General features: G+C 41.2%; 1 protein-coding gene across 4 annotated transcripts in view; it reads right to left on the bottom strand.

The window, feature by feature from the left end:
• dnaaf9 (dynein axonemal assembly factor 9) overlaps nucleotides 1-25653 on the bottom strand; it is a 227511-nt gene that overhangs the window by 186462 nt on the left and 15396 nt on the right. For all 4 annotated transcript variants that reach the window (XM_043696504.1, XM_043696418.1, XM_043696328.1 and 1 more), the window contains exons 3-6: nucleotides 12040-12159; nucleotides 6650-6774; nucleotides 5288-5384; nucleotides 4008-4114 (exon numbers count right to left, since the gene is read on the bottom strand). In XM_043696504.1, coding sequence (XP_043552439.1) covers nucleotides 4008-4114; nucleotides 5288-5384; nucleotides 6650-6774; nucleotides 12040-12159 — 449 coding nt within the window. The remainder of the gene's footprint in view (nucleotides 1-4007; nucleotides 4115-5287; nucleotides 5385-6649; nucleotides 6775-12039; nucleotides 12160-25653) is intronic.

The raw sequence follows: 25653 nt of genomic DNA, 5'->3' as shown, positions 1-25653 counted from the left end.
CTTGTAAACTATGTTAGTCTTGCACATGATGAGTGTAGGTTATTCTGGCGAGTTGTCGGCTGAGCGTGGCTTGCGGTTTAAAGGCTGTCATCAGAGTGGTCGGAGAATTTTGCCGTTAGTTACGAGGCTTTTTTTTTAAAATACAAAAGGTAGCGTAATTCGTGTGTTAGGTGATGGCATGTCCTTGTTATGTTGTTTGTCTGCTCAGCATCCGCAGTTGAAGTTATCTGTCCATGGCAAAGACTTTATGGAGGTGTTCTTCTTCTCTTCACAGGTAGGGAGTGCTGCAGTGTTCTGTAGCCCTTTTGAACAGCTCTTCTGTAGCTCCTAATGCAATTTCCTTGTTTAATTCGGTGGTTGCTGTTGTGGTTCAGGATCCGGTCCGAGCGTGGGGCTTTTCTGCACACTTTTGCAGTGCATTCACCATCGTATGTTCTTTCTACCATCACATCCAGGAATGCGAGTTGGCTGTTGGTTTCCTCCTCTCTCATAAATTTGATCCCTGTGAGCATGGTGCTGATAATCCAGTGTGTGTTCTCAATCACTAATTTCTTAAATAGTACAAAAGCATCATCCATGTATCTGATCCAGAGCTTGGGTTAGATTTGAGAGTGAGCGGTTTGTTCCAGTCTTTGCATCACTGCTTCTGCTATGAGCCCATCACATGTCCCACTGATTTGTTCATATGTCTGGCTGCTGAATATGAAGTGTACCGTCAAGCACAGATCTAGTAGTTTGAGTATGCAGTCCTCTTTGATAGGTTCCCTGTCGTGCTATCTGTTCTGTTTGTTCAGGAGGTTGGTTATTGTCTCATTGGCAAAGATTTTGTCAAGTGACATAAACAGCATCATTACATCGAATGAGACCATTGCTTTGTCCTTGTCTATGTTTATGTTCCCGACATTGTTTGGATCCGCTGAAAAGACGTTTAAGTTTTTGTTGCAGTTCTTTTGCCAGTTTATATCGTGGAGCCCCTGGAAGCGCCACAATAGGTCTAAGTGGTATGGCTGGCTTGCTTACCTTAGGTAATCCATAAAATCATGGGGTGTTGTTGCCTGCTGGCTTTATCTTCTATAGGTGTGTCTTGGTTATCAGTCCATTTTGTTATGTTCTGTGGTGTGTTGTTTATTTCATTAGTTTGACATGGCATGGGGTCACGCTCCCTCTGCTGGGAGAAGTTTGCAAGTAATTTCTCTTCTTTGAATGTACAGTATTCAGTTTCGTTCATGATTACTGTCATTCTGCCTTTATATACTGGTACTACGATTATGTTCTTGACCTTTTGAATGTTTTTCAAGCTTCTCTCTCGTGTTAAGGTTGTTAATTTGTCTTTTCTTTGAGAGGGTACAATGGTTTGTCTGACTGCTTGATGTGTCTCTTTGGTTAGTCCATTAGTTCTGACCAGATATTCTAGTGCATCTTGAAAGTCGTTTTTTCCCGCGTCCCTGTGGTTGTAGTTGAGTCCCTGACTCGTACTGGATTTTGTGTCTGTCAGCTGTCATTTGGAGAAGGTCCTTACCCAGGTGCCTGTCACGTTGTCTACTCTGCTGCTGGTTCGTTCAGTCATTTTGTCAAAAAGGACAAGAACATAATCATAGTACCAGCAGATAATGGCAGAATGACGATAATCATGAACAAAACTGAATATATTCAAACACAGAAACTACTTGTAGATACTGACACCTAACAACAGAGGGTGCATGACCCCATGCCACAGCTAACCAATAGAATAAACAACACTAACCTACAAAAAAGACTGATAACCAAGACAGACCTACAGAAGCTGAAGCCAGAAGGGAACACAACGATTTTATGGATTACCTTCAGTACAGCGCCATTCATACCTCTTGTTGAATTTTCAGGAACTCCATCACAAATTGGCAGAAGAACTTCAACAAAAACTTAAACATCTTATCAGTGGAGGGCTTATGCCCAAAACATCGATTCTCCTGTTCCTCAGATACTGCCTAACCTGGTGTGCTTTAATAATATTCGAGGGTGTGATGCTGTCAATGGATCCAAATACTCCATATTATGATCACAGGAATTCCTAGACAACATCAGGAACATAAACACAGACAAGGACAAAGCAATGGTCTCATTCAATGTAACGGTACTGTTTATGTCAATTCCACAGATTCACTACCCTCAGAATAAATTCTTCATCTCAATTTAAAAGTACGACCAGTTATTCCGAAATTATATCCCTGTTCCTTTACTCTCCTACAGAGGAAATAACCGTTCCATATCTACTCTGTCAAGTCCTCTAAGAATTTTGTGCATTTCTCTGAGGTTTCCTCTCATTCCAACAAGTACAGGCCCATTCCACTCAACGTCTCCTCACAAGACAGTCCCTCCATACATGGAATTAATCTATGAGTTCTCTCTGGACTGCACAAAACCGTTCAGAATTCCACATATGGCCTGACTAAAGCCTTGTATAGTTTTAAGATTTTTAAACTCTATTCCCTTGGAAATAAAGGCTATTTGCTTTCTCTATTACCCACTGAACTTGGATCTAGCTATTTGTGATTCATGCATCAGAACTCCCAAATCCCTCTATGCTAAACCTTTCTGCCATCTTTCCCCATTTAAATAACATTCAGCTCCTCTAAGCTACCTACCAATGCACATTCCCTGACATTTGCTGAAACAGGGGTAGCTGGGAAAGTGATAGGTGGATGAAGAGGAGGGAGATGATGATAGGTCAGAGGGGGAACAATGGATGGGTCTCAAGAGCGGTGCCAAGTTGGAGGCTGGGGACTGGGATAATATGGAGGGAGGGGAAATGAGGAAACTGCTGAAATTCACATTTATCCCATATGGTTTTAGGGTCGGAAGGCGGAATAGGAGGTTTTCCTCCTCCAGACGTCGGGTGGTAACGGCTTGGCGGGGGAAGAGGCCCAGGACCTGCATGTCCTTGACAGAATGGGAGGGGGAGTTAAAGTGTTCAGTCATGGGGCGGTGGGATTGGTGGGTGCAGGTGTCCCAGAGATGTTCTCTGAAACAATCCACCAGAAGGCATCCTGTCTCCCTGATATAGAGGAGTTCATACCAGGTGCAAGGGATGCAGTCGATGACATTGGCAGAGTTAAAGGTAAATTTCTGACGGATGTGGAAGGATGCCTTGGGGCCTTGGACGGAGGTGAGGGGAGTGGTGTGGGCACAGGTTTTGCACTTCCTGCAGTGGCAGGGAAAGGTGCTAGAGTGGGGTGTGGGCTGGTGGAGGGGGTTGTGGACCTAACAAGGGAGTCGCAGAGGGAATGGTCTTTCAGAACACTGATAGGGATGGGGAGGGAAATAAATGTCTGGTGGTGAGGTCCATTTGGTGGTGGTGGTGGAAGTGGCAGAGGATGATGCGATGTATGCGGAGGTTGGTGGGGTGGAAAGTGAGGACAAGGGGAGTTCTGTCCTTGTTGCATTGGGAAGGGTGGGGTTCAAGGGAAATGGTGTGTGAAGTGGAGGAGATGCAGTGGAGGACATCGTCAACCACATGGGAAGGGAAGTTGCAATCGTGGAAGGTGGTGGAATTGGTCATCCTGGGAGCAGAGGCGGGGGAATTGGGAATAAGGGATGGCATTTTTACAGGAGGTAGGGTGGGAGAGAGGAGGTATTGTATAGGTAGCTGTGGGAATTGGTGGGTTTGTAGTATATGTCTGTGAGACAGTGATGGTGAGGTGCAGGTGAATTGGAGGTCAGGGTGGAAGATGTACACCAAGAATGAAGGAGCTCAAGATTAGCCTAACATATTAATCCCATTTAGAATCAATCCAATTATGGTTTCAAATGCCTCAAAAAATTTCAAACTAACTTCTCAGAATTGTGGGACATGTTCATCTATCACTGCCCATTGTTCGTAGTTAAGGTGTAACATTTCAAATCATTTGTCAAACTTTCATGAATTTTGACTGCTTATCTCTATTTGGAGAAGCTTCTCAAAAAATGCCGTTCAAATTAGCTAACTAATATAGACAATTTTGTATGATATCCACATAAAAATTAAATACCTCATGTTTCATTGTAAAAAACTCCCCTCCTCCAATTCCTTCCAGCGCAAATGCTTGTACAATGGGCCACTTCTCAACAATGAACATATCAAACTTCTGAACATGGCCTAAAAATAGTAATGGGTGCATAACGATTAGCACAAGGTGATCGTAAAAGAGAATTACAGATCCATTAAGTGAAGAAAATGCAATACAGATTGAAATATTAATTTAATTAGCATGCATACCAAATAATAGAAGAAAAAATGCTTTCAGATTTGCTAACACCCAAGCAGTAAAGATATAGTGACTTCTTTCATTAGTAGCATTAAAATATCTAACAACTACATGCAATTCAATATCTGTGACCAAATCTAAAACAGCAAATGAAAATAAACACCTGCCAGGTTTATGCACCTTTATATCAACCAAAGGTCACAGAATTCATTTCTAATTGTGTGATCCAGATAGCAACAGTTGCTCCAAGTAATTTAATGGTTATAAGATGCAAAAACAGATGTAGAGAGGATGCCTTCTCTTGTGGGCATTCTAGAACGAGCAGTCTTGGAGTAGCAGGTTTTCAACAGATAGGAGAACAAATTATTACTCTCAAAGGATCATGAATCTGTGGAATTCACTACTTCAGACTGCAGTAGATGCTGGAACATTGAATAAATTTCAAGAGGAGATAAACAGACTTTTAATTAGCAATGGGATGAAGGGTTTTGGGAAACTGGGCAGAAATGTTGAGGCAGAGATGAGATAAGCCACAATCAAATGGTGCAGCAGCCTCAATTGGGTGCATTGCCTATCATGGCTTCCAGTTCTATGTTCAACTTTAAATGCTCAAACAAACAATGAAGATGGTGGAACAATACATTAAAATATGAAGCAGTAACAAAGCAATCTGACTGCTTCATGAAAATACCAAAACCATAAATTTAAAGATTACCACTTGCATCAAAAGAAAGTGAAGCTCAAAACAAATTAAAAATCTGAACTGAGGTATAGCAAGCATTCATCAGAATTCATCCAGAATTCCAAGTGGGTCTGATTTATAACATTCACTTTACCAATAGCAGAGAGGGAATACCTACAAGCTAAATCCTAAAGAATACTAAAAACACTCCTAGCCTGAACATGTTTGCTCAAAGCATTTCACTTCGTGGGGATAGAAAAAAAAAGGACTTTACAGATCAAAAGTAATAGCATAGACTAAAGAGAAATGTTTGTATGGCTTGCTTAATTATTTCTAATTTTCAACTATGTTCATAATATTAGAAAATAAACTTGGTCTTTACCCTGAAAGCTATATGGAACTCTAATGCGGTAACAATCTCGCACCATATCCACAAAACTGGTAATTTTGAATTCCTCTGCTGCTTCTTCATCTTCATACTAAGGAAGTAAGTTTAAGCTCAATCAATTACAATGTATAAACTCTTGTACAATACAAAAACATTGTGGTTTACATGAACAAGTTGATGGAACTCAGACCAGTGACCATCCTAACTTAAACTAATATATGATTTTGTGGTTACTTCAATTTACCAGGAACTGAGTGATCTATGAGCATATTGATAAAAGCTGAACTATTGTGTTCCTTTGATGAAAAAAAATGTTCTACTGTTGCAGGAAAATCAAGTAACTAGCCCAAAAACAAAAACCCTAGCCAATAAAGAATGTTAAAAAAAGACAGAAAATTTAAATCTGAAGTGTTCAAAACAGCTGAGTAGATTTGGAATTTTTTTCTTTCATCTGAGCCATGTATTTTATCAGTGATTTCAGAAATATTATACTCAGAACTATTGAATAGAAATATCAGAGCTTAGCTCAATATTATCAATAGTTTCTCAAGGCAGATATATTTCTAAATCAACCTGTTCAGAGTTGCGATAACACATCTCTTGAGCAGGTGAAACTTGAACTCAGGCCTCCCAGCTCAGAGTAGGGACACGATCACTGTGCCACAGGAGGACAAATGTACTCTGACCTGGCTTCCGCAACCCAGACATATCTCCACGACTTAATTTTCTTCTAAAACCTTCTCGCTCCAATCTTTACATAGGTGGTACATTTGTTACTGTCCCCATTCAGCTGCTCTAGTCACATTCTTTCCCATTACCACTTACCAACAAGAAGGGCAAAAAACAGGGTGGTGCAATGCAGTAAGTTAAATGCGATGACCCAAATTAAGACAACAGCAAGGGAGAATGGTCGCCATCATGTGTAAGCAGCAAGCTTATAAATTTTGTATGATTCTTTGTACAGATATTCTGGACTTTGAAAAATACATAATTGGATTTTAATGTCACATCTGTCTTCTTCCAGTTAGATTTTCAGATCAATCACAAAAATTGCCAAATGAGAACATTTAATACAAATGAACCTTACATACTTGCTCAATTAAAATATTTTGGTATCTAACATGTTTACAACTTGAACAAAAACAGACATTGCTGGATAAGCTCAGCAGGTCTGGTAGCACCTGCGGAGAGAAAGTAAAGTTAATATTTCAGGCCCAGTGACCTCTAGTCAGAACTTTCTGGAACATTAACTCTGCTTTCTCAGCTCTGATGGCCCCAAACTTTATTTAGTAATTCGTTTTCTTTCAGATTTCCAGCACCCACAATACTTCACTTTGCTTTAGCTTTACAACTTACTTCTTTTTCTGTCAAACAGTGCAAGTGTAGGTTTCTCCAATATGCTACATAAGGCAGAAGATAGTTATAGTTCACAGGGTTGCAGTACAGATGAACACTCTCTGGCTTGATTAGCAGAATTACATCTGAAAGAGAAAGGACAGATTAACAACTTGTAATATTGTCAGCATTTCATTTAGGAACTCTCAAAATAGGCCATGATCAACTGACATTCACTTTTAGCAACAGTCAAAAGTGAAGAACCATTTTGCAATCCAAGGACTTGCAAGGACATGGGATTGAATGAACTTTAGATGTAGAAATACAAATAAAAGCTTGGCATGGTGTAGCGCTAGAAATCAATCTTGTTCTAATATTTCTCAAGGATAAAGTTTATTTCTGAAAAAAAAGACATTTTTCTATACCCTTTCGCCTTTCATTCATCCGGACAATTGACAAGAATACCAATTTGAATAAAGAAAACTAACATTTATACTAGATAAGAGAACAGTGCTGATTGGCTGGCAAGAAGATTATGAATTGCAGGTACTGGAAGCTACATATATTAATAAACAGGGCCCTCTTCTTTTCAGATAGAAAGAAAACATACATTACACTGTACCTATTTATTATGTAGTAATGGATATGTTCACCAAGCTCGGAAGTTGATTTGCAGATGTTTTGTCCCATGTCTAGGTGACATATTCAGTACTTTGGAGCCTCTTGTGAAGCATTGCTGTACGGTCTCTTCAGGATTTTATTTGGTTCCGTTCCTGTTGCTTCCGGTTGCCAATTCAAATAGTTCGTTGTCGTGGCCGGTATATGGGTTGAGGTCTGTACGTTTGTTGACGGACTCAATGGATGAGTCTTTTACTTCGACAAATTCTCTGGCTGTCTTCTGTTTAGCTCGTCCTACGATCCTTGTGACACCTCAGTCGAATGTGATCCTTGTCATTGGTGTATGGCTACTCAGACAGCTGGGCGTGGTGTTCGTGGATGCAGATTGCTAGTTGCCTGCCTGTTTGCCAGATATAGTGTTTCATGCAGACTTTGCATGGAACCTTGTAAACTGCATTTGTCTTGCACATGATAGGTATAGAGTCTTTATGTCTCGTGAGTTGTCATCTGAGCATGGCTGTCAGGAATCTGAGTGGTCAGAGAAATCTGGCTGTCAGTTCAGAGATTTTTTTTTACAGAAGGTAAACGTGTTAAGTGGTAGCATGCCCTCGTAGTGTTGTTTGTTTACCAAGCATCTACAGGGATATCTGTTTTTGGCAAAGACTTTGTAGTGGTCTTCTTCTCTTCGCAGATCAGGAGTGCTGCAGTGTGTTGTAGCCCGTTTGAGCAGGGTCCTAATGCAGATCATAAATTTGATCCCTGTGAGCACAGTGTTGATAATCCAGTGTATGTTCTCAATCTCTGTTCTCTTACTTATTACAAAAATATTGTCCCTGTATCTGATCCAGAGTCTGGGTCAGATTTGGAGGGCTGTTTGTTTTAGTCTTTGAATCACTGCTTCTGCTATGAGCCGAAATGGGTGAGCCACAAGTGTTCCATTGTTTTCTTCATATATCTGGTTGTTAAATGTGGAAAGTGTCGTCAAGCAAAGGTCTAGTAGTTGAGCGTGCAGTCCTTGTTGAACCTGTTTCTCAACAGCTCAATAAAGCAGCTAACAGCTGACTTCTGATGGCAATGCCCTGACTACAGTAAACCTACAGAGTTTAAAATGTAAACAACGAGGACCCACTTGTGACGCAGCCACAGAATCCCTACCCTGGGCCAGGAGGCCGGGTTCAAGTCCCACCTCCGTCCAAAGTGTATAATAGCATCACTGAACAGGTTGATTTGAAAACTAGATTAAATTTAAAAAAATGTAAGCAAAGGTTGGCAGTCTATTGTCAATCAGCATTAGTTAGTGCCATGGAGAATGCACGCTCTCTACCAATCAGAACCCCCTTACTATTCAATTAGCACTCTTCTCATGGAGTATAAATGTGAGAGCTAGGGGGCTCTTGTTGTGCAATAGTAATGTTCCTACCTCTAAGCAAGGAAGCCTGGGTTTAAGTCACACTTGTTCCAGAAGTCTGTAAAACATTTCTGAATAGGTTAATTAAAAACCTCTCCAGCATATATATTGTTTCTCCCCTGAAAATGATTTCTTGCTAAGTGTGCAAAATGAAAGCTTTGACAAAAGCTCTTCTCAACAATGCTCAGGTCCTATATTCCTGAACAAGTATTGATAATTATGTTATAATATGAAGCATCTATTGTAACTACAACATTAGTTATCAAATAGCGTAACAATGGATGTTGACATCACAGGATGCCAGGTAGCAGCAAGTGACCTTGTGATACAGAAACACTAGATCAGCAAACAGCCACAGGGGACATGTCATGTCAGCGCAGAGACAGTAACAATCGGAGTTACTGAATGGCTAGATACTCCAGTCGACAAACTAGGAGAATCTCAACAGGTCAGGCAACATCTGTAAAGAGAAATTGAGCTAACTTTTCAAGTCTGGTATGACTTCTTCAGAACTCCAGTTCTTCCAGATGCTCCTTGTTTGTTTCAGGATTTTCAATGTCTGCAGTATTTCATTTTACTCTTATCAAATTTGGATCAGGAGTTTTCTGATTAATTTCCACTGGAATAATCTTGATTAAACACAATGAGAACAAATATTTGAAAAATTTAAAAACACTCTGTTACAAACTAATTTTTTTGCATTCAGAGTTCAAAGAATCTAAGGTCACATTACAGCAGAGAAATTTGTCAAATCAACTAGAAAAACACAGTGACCAGATTTACACAAAGTAGAACCTTAACTTTACTGGCAGTAACAGGAGGAGAGAGAGAGATTTCCCAATATCACATTTAATTTTATGTTTCAATTTTCATTATTGAAGATAGAAAAGAATGGGAACTACAAAGGATAATGCAGCATCCCAGGCCTCAGCATCTTAGTTACTCTATGAATCTTCCTCATCACAAAATCACAAGGGATGCCTGTGAAGCATTCAGCTCCATTCACAATTTCTCAAATAAAGAAATCTGGGTCCACATGCAGCAAGACCCAGACAACATCCAACCTTGGCATCCTAAATAGAATTATTACTTCTAATACAGTCTCAGGAAATAGTTCTAACAAACAATTACCTCCCCATAACTTGAATCAGAACAATCATGCCAATTCCTTCATCATAATGACCAAAGGGATTTCCACAACCAGAAGTTCAACTGAACAAGCCACATATACTACAGCAGATCACAGGCTGAGTACCCTGACAACTAACTGTCCAAGACCTCTCCACTACTTACAAGGCACACATCAATTTGGTGATAAATACGGCCTACTTATCTTAGTGATTAGGGTCAGTCACAAGAACACAAGCGATACTACAGTGCCCAGGACAAAATAGTCCACTTTGTCAACTGCCCAGCTATAACCTCAAATATCCAATCTCTTACATTTGATGCATTATAGTTTTCGTATACAGTACTTGTAGGAATACTCTGCAATAACAAGAATCTCTCTCACACCTTACCATCTACAAGAGAGAAGGCACAGGAATACTAATTTTGGAGTTCAGTTTGGAAATAGATAATTCTTTCATCATAAAGGTTATAATTCTGTAGCCCCATGTCTAATAGAACAGTGAGAAAATTTTCAGTAACACAGGATGTCAGTGATTAAAGGTGGCAGCTCATCATACTTCCTTGAGGGCAACTGAAGACAGCCAATTCAGGCTGTCAGTGCCAATGACAACCAAATCTCAAGAATACACTTAAAAGAAACTTAGGCCTTCAATTTTCCCTTTCATCTGACACCCCAACTCCCATAACAATTTCCTACCTTAGTTTCTCCAACAATAATAACATAACATAGAAACATGGAAAACAGGTGCACAGTAGGCCTTTGGATCCTTCGAGCCTGTACCACCATTCAATATGATCATGGTTGATCATGCGATTTCAGTATCTCACTCTTGTTTTCTCTCCATACCGTGTCCCCATTAGCTGCAAGGGCCACGTCCAGCTCCTTCTCAAATATATTGAACGAACTGGGACACAATCGTACAAGCTCACAACTGAGTGAAAACATTCTTCCTTATCTCAATCTGAATGATTTACCCATTATTCTTAGACAGTGACCCTTAGTTCTGGGCTTCTCCAAAAACTAGAATATTCTTCCTGCATCTAGCCTGTCCAGTCCCATCAGGAATTTATGTTCCGATGAGATTTGTCAAGCATGATTTCCCTTCAGTGAATCCATGCTGACTTGAACATATTGTCACTACTTGCCAAATGCTCAGTTATTACATCCTTAATAAATAACGCCAGTATTTTTCCACAACACTGATATTAGGCTAACCAGCCTATAAAAAAGGAGGCAGAGAAAAAAAAAACAGGCAATTAAGTTTCATGTGCTTCATGCAATAAAAACCAACTCCAGCCCAGCACACATTCAAATATGTCATGGCTTACAGAATTTTAGATACCAACCTTCCAGGCCTAGAGTTTGGTGCTGATTCAGGGCAGTTTTCACTTCTGCCTCTCTACCAAACAGCACAAAGCCGAGATTAACACATTCCTGTCACTTGAAACACAGACACTAAACATCTTCAGATCCTAATGTCACCCTTCGATTTGGCTTCTTCCTTCAAATGGCTGCATGAAAACGCAACGGTCTACAACAGCATATGACCTTTCAGTTTTTTTCTTCTTTCCACTGCAGGCTCTTTTACCATCCAAGAGGGTGAGCCAGATACTAACCCCAACAATTCAACTGACAAAGCACAGAATTCAGAGTGCAAAGCCACCTTACTATTATCTGCCAAAATTGGTGCCACTTAATCCAAATCAGTGTGCAACACTGACATACCAGCAATCAACAATAAAATCTGTGAATGTAGTACTGCACAAAAGGCAGAGAGACAGAAACTGTGAGAGTTGCTAAGAAATTGATTTCCCCCGAGCACTACCAAATCGTCTTATATTTTTGTTAGATTAGATAAAAACTGTTCAGTTTTGGTATCAGGATTTAAATTTAACCCATCAAACCCATGCAGTTCCTGTCAGTTGCCTGTAATGATGCTAGAAGGGGTCTCAGGAGCCACAACACAATTCCAAAAACCCACTCCTCAACAGAAATCTTAAACAGAAGATGCTCAAGTTTTTTTATGTGGAAAACCTAGCACTTCTTCAGTTTTCATTCAGAACGAGTAACCAAATACCAATTCGGGTAAACAAAATGCAAAGTATCCCAAATTAAGGACATGTGGCTCCAACCATCTCATCCCAATCATAATATTCAGAAAAATACACATCAAAAATACAAAACAAGATGCCTCAAGTGTTCAGTTGTTCAGTCATTTGCTCTGTGAAATTAGGTTAAAGACTATGTAGTTACCATCAAGCACTTCTTCTGGCAAGTCAGTCACATCAGAATCAATGTTTGTCAGATTATATAGGTCAAAGAGTAGATAGTTTGCCAATTCTCTGCACCCCTCATTATATCGGCTATCAATACCTGCAAAAACAAAAAGTAGTAAGTTAGAAATGAGGTAAACATGTCAACAATTTCATGTCAGAAATGCAATGTAATATGGGGAGGACTGCTTTGATTAATATGTATTAGTAATATAGAATGGAATATAGAAGAACTAATTTTCAAATTTGCTAATCAGCAAGCATAGAACTATAGTAAACAATAGCGGCAAAACTAATTATGTGAATAAGCGAATGATCAAACAAACAGTCAAACACATACAATGTAATTTAACGCGAGAAGTGTGAAGTGATGAATTTTTTAAAGGATGAGTGAGGAGATGCAAATAAAGTTATTATCTGAAAGGAGGTGGCTTGCAAAAAAAGAAAATCACACACCCACATTCAAATCTTTAATGATGGAGGACCCCCAAAAAAAATAGAAATACTCAGCAGGTCAGCTGAGGTGTTAAGGGGTCAATTTGTTCCGCTGACCTTCAAGAAATTGGATGCCCTGGGGATAGGGTGGTACGTTTCTCTGTCGTGCAGATACAATAAAAAAATCTGCATTGTCATCTTCTATTCAGAATCAATAATACCATTGCAGTTAAAATTCTGACAACTCCTTGCAGTTAGAAAATATGATTTACACCAGATCTTGCCATTAAGGGATGAGGTACATTATCTCCAGAAGCAATATAATCAGGTCATTGCACGGTGTCTTGAGTGGTATGTGACTTGGGGGAGGGGAGGGAGTTTGTCTTGTGAGCATTACTGACTGGCGACGTGAGATTTTGTATAAAGGAAGAACTGGCTCCCTTGATCAGGGAGCTTCTCTTGACAGGCTTCGCAAGCATTGCTCAGAGAGTATTAAGTGATCCTCCAAAACTTGTACTTGCTTAATAAATTTTGGCTGTTCACAGAAGTTGGTGCATTGTAATTGCATCAAATGTATAAGAATCTCAAGAAAGAGAAACTAACACAGGCAGCATCTGTGAAGAGAAAATGAGAGCTTCAGCTGATTCTTCTGTCAGAACTCAATTAGAATTTCTTGTCACTTACTGCTCAAGCACAAAACATTGTGGCAGAAAGGATGACTGAAGTAAAGACTAATAAATTCTTCAAGGAAAGAAAAAATGCAAATCTGAAGCAGAGCAAGAAAAAAAAAACAAGGCAGTGAAATTAATTTTGGATTGTTCCAGCATGGACACGAGGGGTTAAATGTCTTAAAATTCTAATCCAAATTTCCATAGAAAAGGGGTTCTCTGGCATGGGCATAATACAAAGCAATATTACTGACACCCCATCTGACCTACGTGCCACACTACTCCCCTCACTCCTTCCCTTCCCTCTCACAATGACTATACAGATCCCCTTGTCCTCAGTTTCCAGCACATCACCCTCTATATGCAAAGGATCCACGAGACACCATTTCTGCCACCACCAGATACATGTGGGGTGGGATTCGAAACCATCGCCTTTCCACCCACTCCCAATCCAGATTAATACTCAAGGAGTGGAAAAAGGACAGGCTAGTGTGCTCACCAACCCTCAGATGTCGAGCATTAAGTGGCCAATTATTATGGCCTTGAGGCCCTCAATCCTTCAACACTGCCATAACATATTGAACAGTGCGGGGACCCTTTTCATCTAAGTTAGTGAAAACGCAGAATGGAGGGATTCTTTCTCTCGCTCTCTCTGAGAATGTGAGCGAGAGAGGAAATAAAAAAAGAGTCACAGAAGCCACATACTTTATGTCCTGCAAATCCAAATCAATAAAATTAGAACATAAAGCTAGTTTAATTAATTAGCAATCATGAATTTAACATTGATTATCAAAAAGCCATTTCATTGACAGATATCTATTTAGGGAAGGTTTAATTTGCCTTAAATGTAACTCTTAATTGCCTCTGAAATGGATAGTTTCTTGGGGAATTAAATACGCACTCTCTGTGCATGTCGACATCCTATGAAAGGATACGAAAGGGAAATTAATGCATAACAATGAATTCCCAACTGAATCAGAAAATTTCCCAAACAGACAAGAAACAAAATAAGGTAGCAACTGAGGCTACATGCAAGCCCAAGAAGCAGTTGTGACAGAAACAAATAGGAACCTCAAATTGGGCTCCAAGAAACCTGGCAAACTGCCAAAGATGAAGCCATAACCAAAGAAGCTTACAGGTCACATCAGCACAATGCAAACAGTCAGGTAAGAGATTCAAAAGAGCTTTTAATGTGGCCTCCAAAGTGATTAAAAAATGGAGATGATTTCAAAACAACAGGTATTTAGCTAGAGGAAGCAAAACCCAAAAAGAAATGAAAAAAATGGATAGTTACTGCAAATTAGGTACTGTACGTAACAAAATACAACTCAATCTTTAAGAAGAGAAACGTCCTTCCAAAAATAAGGATAGACTGGCATGCCAAACATGAAGTGCGCCAAGTGAGGAACAAAACAAACAAACAATACAAATGGGTGGTATGGGGGCTCAGTGGTTAGCACTGCTGCCTCACAGCACCAGGGACCCAGGTTCAATTCCAGCCTCAGGCCACTGTGTGGAGTTTGCATATTCTCCCCGTGTCTGTGCAGGTTTCCTCCGGGTGCTCCAGTTTTCTCCCACAGTCCAAAGATGTGCAGGTTAGGTCAATTGGCTGTGCTAAATTGTCTGTAGTGTTCAGGAATGTGTAGGTTACGTTCATTAGTCAGGGGTAAGTGTAGGAGAATAGGTAACTCTTTTGGAGGGTCAATGTGGAACCTGTTGGGCTGAAGGGCCTGTATCCACACTGTAGGAATTCTTATCAGTCTAATCAAATATTTACATTCATCACCTTTGGGAAGCACTGAAAACTGCACTTTCCTGTCTTTTCCCCCACAACCCTTAATTCCGTTACTAAGTAAAATTCTGTTCATCCCAGCTGTGAATGTAATTTATGACCCAGTCTCAACAGACAGCCCTCTATTCCTGATGAAGGGCTTTTGCCCGAAACGTCAATTTTCCTGCTCCTCGGACGCTGCCTGAACTGCTGTGTTTTTCCAGCACCACTCTAATCTAGAATCCAGCCTCAACAGACCTCTGATGGAAAGAATTTCACAGATTCATTATTCTCAGAAAACAAATGTCAGTTTCAAAAGGGTAATCGCTTACTTAGATTATGCCCTATGGCCCTAGACTCTCCCACAAGAAACAACCTTGCCACATCTACGCTATTAGGCCCCCTAAAAGTATTACACATTTAAAGGTCATCTTTCACTGTTCTAAACTCCAATGTAACAGGCAAATCAACCAAATACAGTTCCAATCTACACAATACTCATCAGAAAATCTATCCATACCCAGAAGCAAAACAGTGAACCTTCTCTGGACTCCCTCCAATGCCAGTCTATTTGCTTCAGGGGAATAAGTAGCTCAGAGTTTTGGGATTTCAAGTCAACTGGGTCAACTAGTGGAGTGTTTACCCTATGCTGCATGTGAAGTCACAGACATAGCAAATGTCCAAGACAAACATCTTCACAAAGTGTCATGGCTGCACAAGCTTGAGCTCTAAACTTAAGCAGCAGCTAGAATACAAGAGTGTTACATAGCTAACACACATAGAGGTCACACCACAGATGAGAACAGTACAAGTTTGGTGGCGGGGGGGAATCATGTATAACTACCAGATAAGTAGTGCAGGAGGCTCCTGAGCCTAATCATGCTTACCAATTGATATTCCATTTTGGAAACTAGAGAAGACAATGACCCCTCAGAAGAATGCAGCCACAGATAGGTCAATGGGCATTTCAGCTGCACAGGAGGGGGAAAAAGACGACGGAAGGGCAGTGATAGGGAATTCCAAAATCAGAAAAGCAGACAAGCTTCTCTGCAGCATGAAACATGACTCCAAGATAGTATGTTACTTCCTTCATGCCAGTGTTAAGGATTAGATTACTTACAGTGCGGAAGCAGGCCCTTCGGCCCAACAAATTCACACCGACCCTACGAAGGGCAACCTATCCAGACCCACTCCCCTACATTTACCCAGTCACCTAATACTACGGGCAATTTAGCATGGCCCATTCATCTAACCTGCACATCTGTGAACTGTGGGAGGAAACCGGAGCACCCGGAGGAAACCCATGCAGACATGGGGAGAATGTGCAAACTCCACACAGACAGTTGCCTGAGGCAGGAATTGAACCCGGGTCTCTGGCGCTGTGAGGCAGCAGCGTTAGCCACTGTGCCACCGTGCCGCCCAGGATAACAAGAAAAAAAAAAATGCAGGATATCCTTTGGGGCGGCAGGACCATCCAGAATTCATGAGCCATGCTGGACCAGTAACAAAGGTCATGAAAGCAGATTTTAGCGAGGAAATTCAAAAGCAGTTCATGAAGAGCAGCAACTGCAGGATTAATTGCAGAGCCACATGCTGAGTATAAGACCAGAAAGATTAAACAATTGAATACGTAGCTGGAGCAACCGCACCAGCACATTTCAGAGACCCTGGAACCTGGGACCTGTAGTAGCTGGACAGGTTACATTTTAGCACATTGGGATTCGTATCCTTGCAGGGAGGTTTGCAGGAACTATTGGCGTTGGTTTAACCTGGTCTATCAGGTACAAAAATAGAAACTGCTGGAAAAGCTCAGCAGGTCTGGCAGCATCTGTGAAGAGAAAGCAGAGTTAACGTTTCAGGTCGAGTTACCTCTCCTCAGAATGGATGATAGCTGAAAAAATGCTGGATTTCAGGGTTGGGGGGCGGGGGGGAAGAGAGAGAGAAATTATAAATGCGATGGTGCCAGAGGAAGGAGTAAACAATAGGTGGGGATAGGGCCCAATGAGTGCGAAGAACAGTTGGACAGACAAAGGAGTAGATAATGATCTGGTCAATAGCTATCAATAGGGTTTGTTAATGGCTAATAATGGGTGATGTGTAATAGCAGACTGTGTTATAACAAGGCCTGGCTTATGGGAATTGGGGTAAGGAGAGATGAGAGCTCAAGCCCAAATGTTATTAAACTCAACATGGAGTCCAGAAGGCTGCAGGATCATTAAGCGAAGGACCCTGTCAGGGAGATGATGGGAACTTAAGGGCAAACCCAAATTCAAAAAGGAAAAAGAGTTGATAAGAGGAAGTGAAAAAGATGTTAGGGAAAATAGACAACAGGAGAAACTAAGCAAGCATCAACCCTCATATGTGGAATGATGTCATAAAATCAAAGCAAAGGATACATGAAGGACTGTCTGACAGCAAAATACATGACCCAAAAAAGGCACAAATGGAAGTAAATGGTTGTGAAATATTTGCCATTACAGAAACATAACTGCAGAGCAAACCAGGACTGGGAACAGAAAGATCAATTATTTTCAATGGCTGGGAATTCTGGAAAACAGTCAATAAATAAGGACCAAACCAATCAGGAGAGGTATTAGAAATGCAAGCAAAGGGTGGTAGCTGTTTGGAACACTCTTCCACAAATGGCAGTGGATGCAGAATCAGCTGTTAATTTTAAATCTGAGCTAGATCCATTTCTGTTGAGTAAAGAATATTATTGGGTGTCATACAGTTAGAGATGTACAGCACGGAAACATAATCCTCTAAGCCCTTCCTATTCATATACCCAACCAGAAGTCTTTTAAATGTTGTAAGTGTACCAGCCTCTACACTTCCTCTGGCAGCTCATTCCATCCACAGGTTGCACTTGAGGTCCCTTTTATATCTTTCCCCTCTCACCCTGAACCTATACCCTCTAGTTCTGAATCCCCCCCCCAACCCCAGGGAAAAGATATTGTCTGGTTATCCTATCCATGTCTCCTTACTACAGAAAAGATTGCCTTGACATAGAGGAAGTACAACAAAAGGTTCCGAGGAAGTGTTCTTGGGCTGGTGGGACAAACTAATGAAGAGAGATTGGTCAAACTTGGCCTGTGCTCTCTGGAGTTTTGAAAAATGAGAGGGAAACCTACAAAGTACTCAAAAGGGATAGATGGAGTAAATCCAGTTAAGATATTTCCCTGTTGCAGAGTCCAGAACCACAAAGTACAAGTTAATATTAACAAAGATGCTATTTAAAATGAAGGTTGGGATTTTTCTTTTCCAAAGATCAGACTTCTCTGAGAATTCTCAAGGTTAGTAAGCTTGATTTGTCACATGTACATGAAAATTGTTATTTTACATGCTATATAAGCAAATCGTACCATACGAGGTGTTATGGCCCACACTCCCTCAAAATAAAGGTAACCTAGACCCTAACGTTTTCTTATTTCTAAGGTAAATGCAAGGCACTGTGTTCCAGATGTAATTTGATTGGTCAAATTACTCAATATTAAGCAACAGAAAATTTATTCAAATACGAGAGTCATAGAGAAATACAGCACGGAAACAGGCCATTCGGTCCAACCCGTCCACGCCGATCAGATATCCCAACCCGATCTAGTCCCACCTGCCAGCATCCGGCCCATATCCCTCCAAACCCTTCCTATTTATATATCCATCTAAATGCCTCTTAAAATGTTGCAATTGTATCAGCCTCCACCACTTCCACTGGCAGCTCATTCCATACACGTACCACCCTCTGTGTGAAAAAGTTGCTCCTTAGGTCTCTTTTATATCTTTCCCCTCTCACCCTAAACCTATGACCTCTATTCCTGGACTCCCCAACCCCAGGAAAAAGAAAGACTTTGTCTATTTACCCTATCTATGCCCCTCAATTTTGTAAACTTCTATAAGGTCACCCCTTAGCCTCCGGCGCTCCAGGGAAAACAGCCCCAGCCTGTTCTGCCTCACCCTATGACTCAAATCCTCCAACCCTGGCAACATCCTTGTAAATCTTTTCTGAACCCTTTCATGTTTAACAACATCTTTCCAATAGGAAGGAGACCAGAATTGCACACAATATTTCAACTGACCTAACCAACGTCCTGTACAGCCACAACATGACCTCCCAACTCCTGTACTCAATACTCTGACCAATAAAGGAAAGCATACAAAACACCTTCTTCACTATCCTATCAACCTGAGACTCCACTTTCAAGGAGCTATGAACCTGCACTCCAAGGTCTCTTTGTTCAGCAACACTCCCCAAGACCTTACCATTAAGTATATAAGTCCTGGTAAGATTTGCTTTCCCAAAATGCAGCACCTCGCATTTATCTAAATTAATCTCCATCTGCCACTTCTTAGTCCATTGGCCCATCTGGTCAAGATCCTGTTGTAATCGGAGGTAACTGTCTTCGCTGTCCACTACACCTCCAATTTTGGTGTCATCTGCAAACTTACTAACTGTACCCTCTTATGTTTGCATCCAAATCATTTATGTAAATGACAAAAAGTAGAGGGCCCAGCACCGATCCTTGTGGCACTCCACTGGTCGCTGGCCTCCAGTCTGAAAAACAACCCTCCACCACCACCTCTGTCTTCTACCTTTGAGCCAGTTCTGTATCCAAATGGCTACTTCTTCCTGTATTCAGTGACATCTAACCTTGCTAACCAGTATCCCATGGGGAACCTTGTTGAAGGCCTTACTGAAGTCCATATAGATCACATCTACCACTTGTTTTATATTTTAACTATAGTGCCAAAGAGGAACTTAGAATAACTATCAGAAAACTTAACGCAATAAAACATACAATAACTATTGTCATTAACTGCTCCACAGTAACAATTTACAAACACGCCCTTGACAAAAAAGCCAATTCAAAAAAACAGATGGGAGACCTGTATGATGAGACATTCCAGGAAGAAAGAACAAAACTTCTGAGAGAAAACTCAGTGATACCAGCCAGAAAAGATTTGCTGCTGAGACCCCATGTACAACTGTTGAGAGCTAACTAAAAATCCTGGATCGGAGAGAGCTTGATGACACCCACTCAGGCTGCTTCTATTAGAGTCAGTCAGAGAGATATACAGCACAGAAACAAACTCCATCAGTTCAAATGTTCTCAGAAAATATTTTCCTGATAACAGCTAGATACCAGGATTAGGACAAAAATGTTCTTTTGATCGTACCATGGCAGATTGTGCACTATACTCACTGAACTTGGACGATTAATGCATCAGGACCCCCAAAATCTGAGCTGAAGTGCACCCAATAGACTTTCGTGTCACCGAGTTCCACAGATTCATCACCCACTGACTCAAGAAATTCTCCCTCATCTCAGTTCTAAAGAGTCAGCCCTACACTCAGAGACTGTGCTCTCAGGTCCTAGTCTCTACGAGGAATGGAAACACCTTCCCCACATCTACTCTATCCAGCTCAATGAGATGCCCTCCCCCATGCTTCTAAACTCTATCGAGGACAGAATCAGAGTCCTGCAACGCTCCATATGACAAGCTCCTCATTCTCAGGATTATTTTCGTCATCCTCCTCTTCTAGATGCCCTCCAATGTTAGCACATCCTTCCTTCGATATTAGATCAAACACAGCTCATAATATTCCAAATGTGGTCTCACCTGAGCTTTATAGAGCCTCTGCAGCACATTGCATTTGCCTTTCTAACTATCAACTGAACCTGCATGTTAACCTTATGGAATCCTGGACTACAACTCCCAAGTCCCTTGATGCTTCAGATTTCTGAAGCCTTACCCAGTTTAGAAGAGTCTATTCATCCTCCCAAAGTACATAACATACCTGTCAACACTACCTGTCTCACCACCTAAGTGTCACCTGTAAACTTTGCAAAGTATCTTTATCTAGATCATTAATGTATGACGAGAATTAAGTAGCCTAATGTGTGGTACCTCAAATACATTCTGAATATTCCAAATATATTAGATTTTCACTGCTTCCACTTTATTTATCTTCTTGATATCTCCACAAAGAATTCAAATGAATTTGTCAGACATGATTTCAAGTGTGACGCCATGTTCACTGTGCTTGGTCATTTGATTTGTTTCTAAATGCTCTGCTTTTCCATCATTTTATAATATGCAAACATTTTCCCAATAATAGACATTTGGCTCACTGTGCAGCTATCTGTCTCCTTTCCTTTATTTAACTAGCAGTTTTCTAGGTCTTGGCCAGAATCTAAGGATTTCTGCAAGATTTTTGCCAGTACATCCACTATCACTGCAGCTACTTACTTTAATATTCTTGGATACTTTCATCAGATCCAGGGTACTCAGCAGTCTTTAGCCCAATCATTTTCACTAGCACATTTTCCAACTAATTGGTGGATGTGGGAATCACCAGCATTTACCACCTGCTTCTGGTTACCCTTTAGAAAATGGTAGTGATCTGCCTTCTTGAAACCTTGTCACCCAAGGGTTGTAGGTTGACCCACAATGTGGTTAGGGATAGAATTTCAGTATTGTGATCCTTACAGTGAAGTGTTAGATTTCCAAGTCAGGATGGTGAATGGTTTGCAGGTATTGGTGTTCCCATGTATCTGCTGCACTTCTAGGTGAAGAAAGTTTGGAAGGTGTTGGCTATTGACTTTTGATGAATGTATGCAGTATATCTTATAGATTGCACACAGTGAGTATTCCATCACACTCCTGACTTGTGTATCGTAGATGGTGGACAGACTTTGGGAGTCAGAATGTGTTACTTGCTACAGGATTCCTAGCCTCTGACCTGCTCTTGTAGCCAGTGTTTATATGATGAGTCCAGTTGAGTTCCTGGTCAATGGTAACCCATAAGAGGTCAGTAGTAGGGGACTCTGTGATGGTAACACCATTGAATATCAAGGGGTAGCGGTTAGCTCATCTATTATTGGAGATTGTTATTGCCTTACATTTATGCGGCACAAATTTTACTTGCTACTTGTCATAGAGATGTACAGCATGGAAACAAACCCTTCGGTCCAACCCGTCCATACTGACCAGATATCCCAACCCAATCTAGTCCCACCTCCCAGCGTCCAGCCCATATTACTCTAAACCCTTCCTATTCATATACCCATCCAAATGTCAGTCCAAGTCTGGACACTGTCTAGATACTGTTGCATTTGAAGATGGATTGCTTTAATATCAGAGGAGCCGCACATGATGCTGAACATCGGCGAACATCCCACTTCCAACCTGATGATAGAGGGAAGGTCATTGATGAAGCAGCTGAAGATTCTTGGGCCTAGGACACCACCCAGCCATGAACTCCTTCAGAGGTCTCCTGGAGCAGAGATGACTGACCTCCAAGAATCACAACCATCTTCCTGTGTGCCACATATGACTCGAACCAGCAGACAGTTTTCCCCCGATTCCCAGAGTCTAGTTTTGTTTTGGTTTCTTGATGCCACACTCAATTAATTGTGGCCTTTATGTTAATGGCTGTCATTCTCACCTCAGTCCATGTTTGAACTAAGGCTGTCAGGAGGTCAAGAGCTGAGTGGCCTTGGGCATCAGTAAATTGGTTATTGCTGGGCAGGTGCTGCTTCATCGGACTGTCAATGACACTTTCCATTAATTTTCTGGACTGAAAGTGATCTGAACATTAAGAGGATGATTGGATTTGTACTACTTTTTCTGAGAATGTACTCAAGTAATTTTCCACAATGTCAGTGTCGTAATTATACTGAGACAGCTTGGCAAGGAAGTGGCAAATTATGGAACACAAGTCTATTGACAGACTTCTCAGGGTCCATAGCCTTTGCAGTATCCAGTGCCTCCAGCAGTTTCTTGATATCACATGTAGTGAATCAAATTAACTAAAGACTAGCACCTGTGATGGTAGGGAGCACCAGAGGAGGCCAGGATGGATCATCTACTCGGAACTTCAACTGAATGCTCATGCAAATACTTAAACCTTATCATTTCCATTGATGTGTTTATTCTTCCATCTGTCCACCTTCATTCATAACTACATGTGGCAAGACTGCAGAGGTTAGATCTGATCCATTGGTTGAGGGATCGCTTTGCTGTTTTATCATTTGCTACTAATGCTGTTTAGCATGCAAGTAGTCCTGTTTGATCACTTCACCAGATTGATATCTGGTGCTGCTTCTGGCATGGTTTTCTGCAATCTCCATTGAACCAGGGTTAGTCTCTTGGCTTGATGGTAATAGTTGAGCGGGGTGGTAGGCTGCCCCATGAGGCCACAGACTATGCAGTACAATTCTGCTATTGTTGATGGCCCACAGCACTCTTGAATTGTTACATCTGTTTGAAATCTGTGCCATTTAGCACAATGATAGTGCTACACAACATGATGAAAACATTCTCAGTGTGTAGGTGGGACTTTGTCTCCACAAGGACTGGCTATTACAGATACTGCCATGGACAAATGCATTTGCAGTCAGTAGATTGGTTAGGACGTGCTCAAACATGCTTTTCCCTCACCAGATGCCCCAGTCAGAATCTAACAGTTCAATCAGTGGTGCTGCTATGATCCAATTTTGGCGATAGACACTGAAACCCTCCCCCCTACCCAAAGTACATTTTGTGCCCTTGCCACCCTCAGCACTTTCGCCAAGCATTGTTCAACTTGGAGGAATAATAACCACTAAGGAGGTTTTCTTGCCCATGTTAAACCTGAAGCCATGAGACTTCATGGGTCCAGACCCCATGTCAAGGAGTCCCAGGGCAACTCTCTCGCAAATGCAGATCACCATGCCGCTACTTCTGCTGGGTCGGTCCTGCGGATTGGACAGGACATGTCCAGAGGCGGTGATGGTGCTGTCTAGGATACAGTCACGGAATCATACTTTATAGACAATGTCAGGTTGCTGCTCAAATAGTCTGTGAGACAGCTCCCCCAGTTTTGGTACTAACCTCCATGATTAGTGAAGAGAATTTTGCAGAGTCAACCACATTGTTTAAATCATTGGCTTTTCCAGTGCCTAGGTTAATGCTAGGTGTCTTCACAAAGACTTTCTAGCAATTGATAGAACTGAGTGACTTATTGGACCATTTAAGAGGGAAATTGAGTCAAACACTTTGCTGTTGACCTGAAGTCACATGTAAGACAGACCAAGTGAAGATGGCAGATTTCCTTACCTGAAGGTATTAGTAAAGATAGTTTTCTTCTGTTAATCAACAATAGTTTCAGGGTCATCAGTAGATTCTCAATTCCACTTTTTTTCTTAAACTGAATTTAAATTCTATCATCTGCCAGGGTGGGATTGAATCCAAGGCCTTCCAATGCTGGTGGTGGGAAAAAATGTTTCCTCCTGTTGCCATGGGGGAGTGTGAGCGAGTGAGCGAGCGTGTGAGCGAGTGAGCGAGTGAGAGTGAAAGAGACATGGAGGAAGAGACAAACTTTAGCATCTGTGTGTTTTGGATGCATTTACTTTTGATGCCTGTAAATAAACACTAATGCTTGGATTTGTCCAATTGCTTTCCCGTAGGAGATATTCCCCACTGGAACAATAAAAATCTGCAGTGTGTTCAGACAGGGTGCAGCTATGGATAAATCAGATGTGTGGCCTGGTGGCTAAACTGGGTCACAACAAAGAGGCCTTTTTTCCACCCTGAATGGCAGCCAGTGACTAGTGGGGTACCAGAGGGATTGGGTTTAGGCCAGTCATTCACAACACATATTACTACATAAATGCAATATGTCCACATTTGCAGACAGCACAAAAGTTGGGTGGGTGGGTGAACTGTGAGGATGCAGCAAATATGCTTGAGAGAGATTTGGACAAATTGAGTATGTAGTCAAATGCATGGCAGATAGAGTCATAGAGATGTACAGCATGGAAACAGACCCTTCGGTCCAACCCATGCTGTACATCTCTATGACTCTATCTGCCATGCATTTGACTACGTACTCAATTTGTCCAAATCTCTCTCAAGCATATTTGCTGCATCCTCACAGTTCACCCACCCAACTTTTGCGCAGATGTACTGTAATGTGAATAAATGCGAGGTGATCACTTTAGTAGCAAAAAGAAAGGCAGACTATTATAGAGATAGAACGGGAAAGGGAGTTGTAACAAGGCCTGGTTGATCTCGCATACCAGTTGCTCAAAGTAAGCATGCAGATAGTGAAGAAGCACGTTGGCCTTCGTAACAAGAGAATTCCAGCATAGGGCCAGAGATAGCTTACTGCTAGCTGGTGAAACCACAACTGGAGCGTTGTATGCAGTTTTAGCATCCTGATGTGAGAAAGGATGTTCTGGCTACGACAGGTACAGAACAAATATTTAGCAAACTGATAGTTGGTGTGGCAGGACTGATGTATGAAGGGAGACTGGATTGGTTAGAACAATATTTATTGAGTTTAAAAAGTTATGGGGAGGGGGAAGTTCTATCGAATCCTAGAAAATTCTAACAGAACTACTCAAGGTAATAGGGAGAAGCACTCAAAAGGAAAGAGACAAAAAAAAAGAGGGGGACAGATTTAAATTGATTTTCAAAATAAGCAAGGGTGAAGTCAGAAAAATAATTTTTTCATTCAGGATGTAGTTCGGATACAGACTGCACTATTTTGAAGTGTAGAGGTGGCAGGTTCAATTGAGACATTCAAAGGAGCACAAGATGATTATTCGGGTACAAATAGCATACAGATGCACAGTAGATAAACCAGGGGATTGGCACGAGGTAATAAGGCTCATTTGATGAGCCAGTGCAGGCAAAATTGGCCAAAACAGTCTCCTCTTATGAACATAAAACCTGTGAT

Source organism: Chiloscyllium plagiosum, chromosome 1 (genome assembly GCF_004010195.1).
Source record: "Chiloscyllium plagiosum isolate BGI_BamShark_2017 chromosome 1, ASM401019v2, whole genome shotgun sequence".
Lineage (NCBI taxonomy): Eukaryota > Metazoa > Chordata > Chondrichthyes > Orectolobiformes > Hemiscylliidae > Chiloscyllium > Chiloscyllium plagiosum.
The sequence above is the reverse complement of the archived record's forward strand: the minus strand, read 5'-3'. Positions and strand labels throughout refer to the sequence as shown.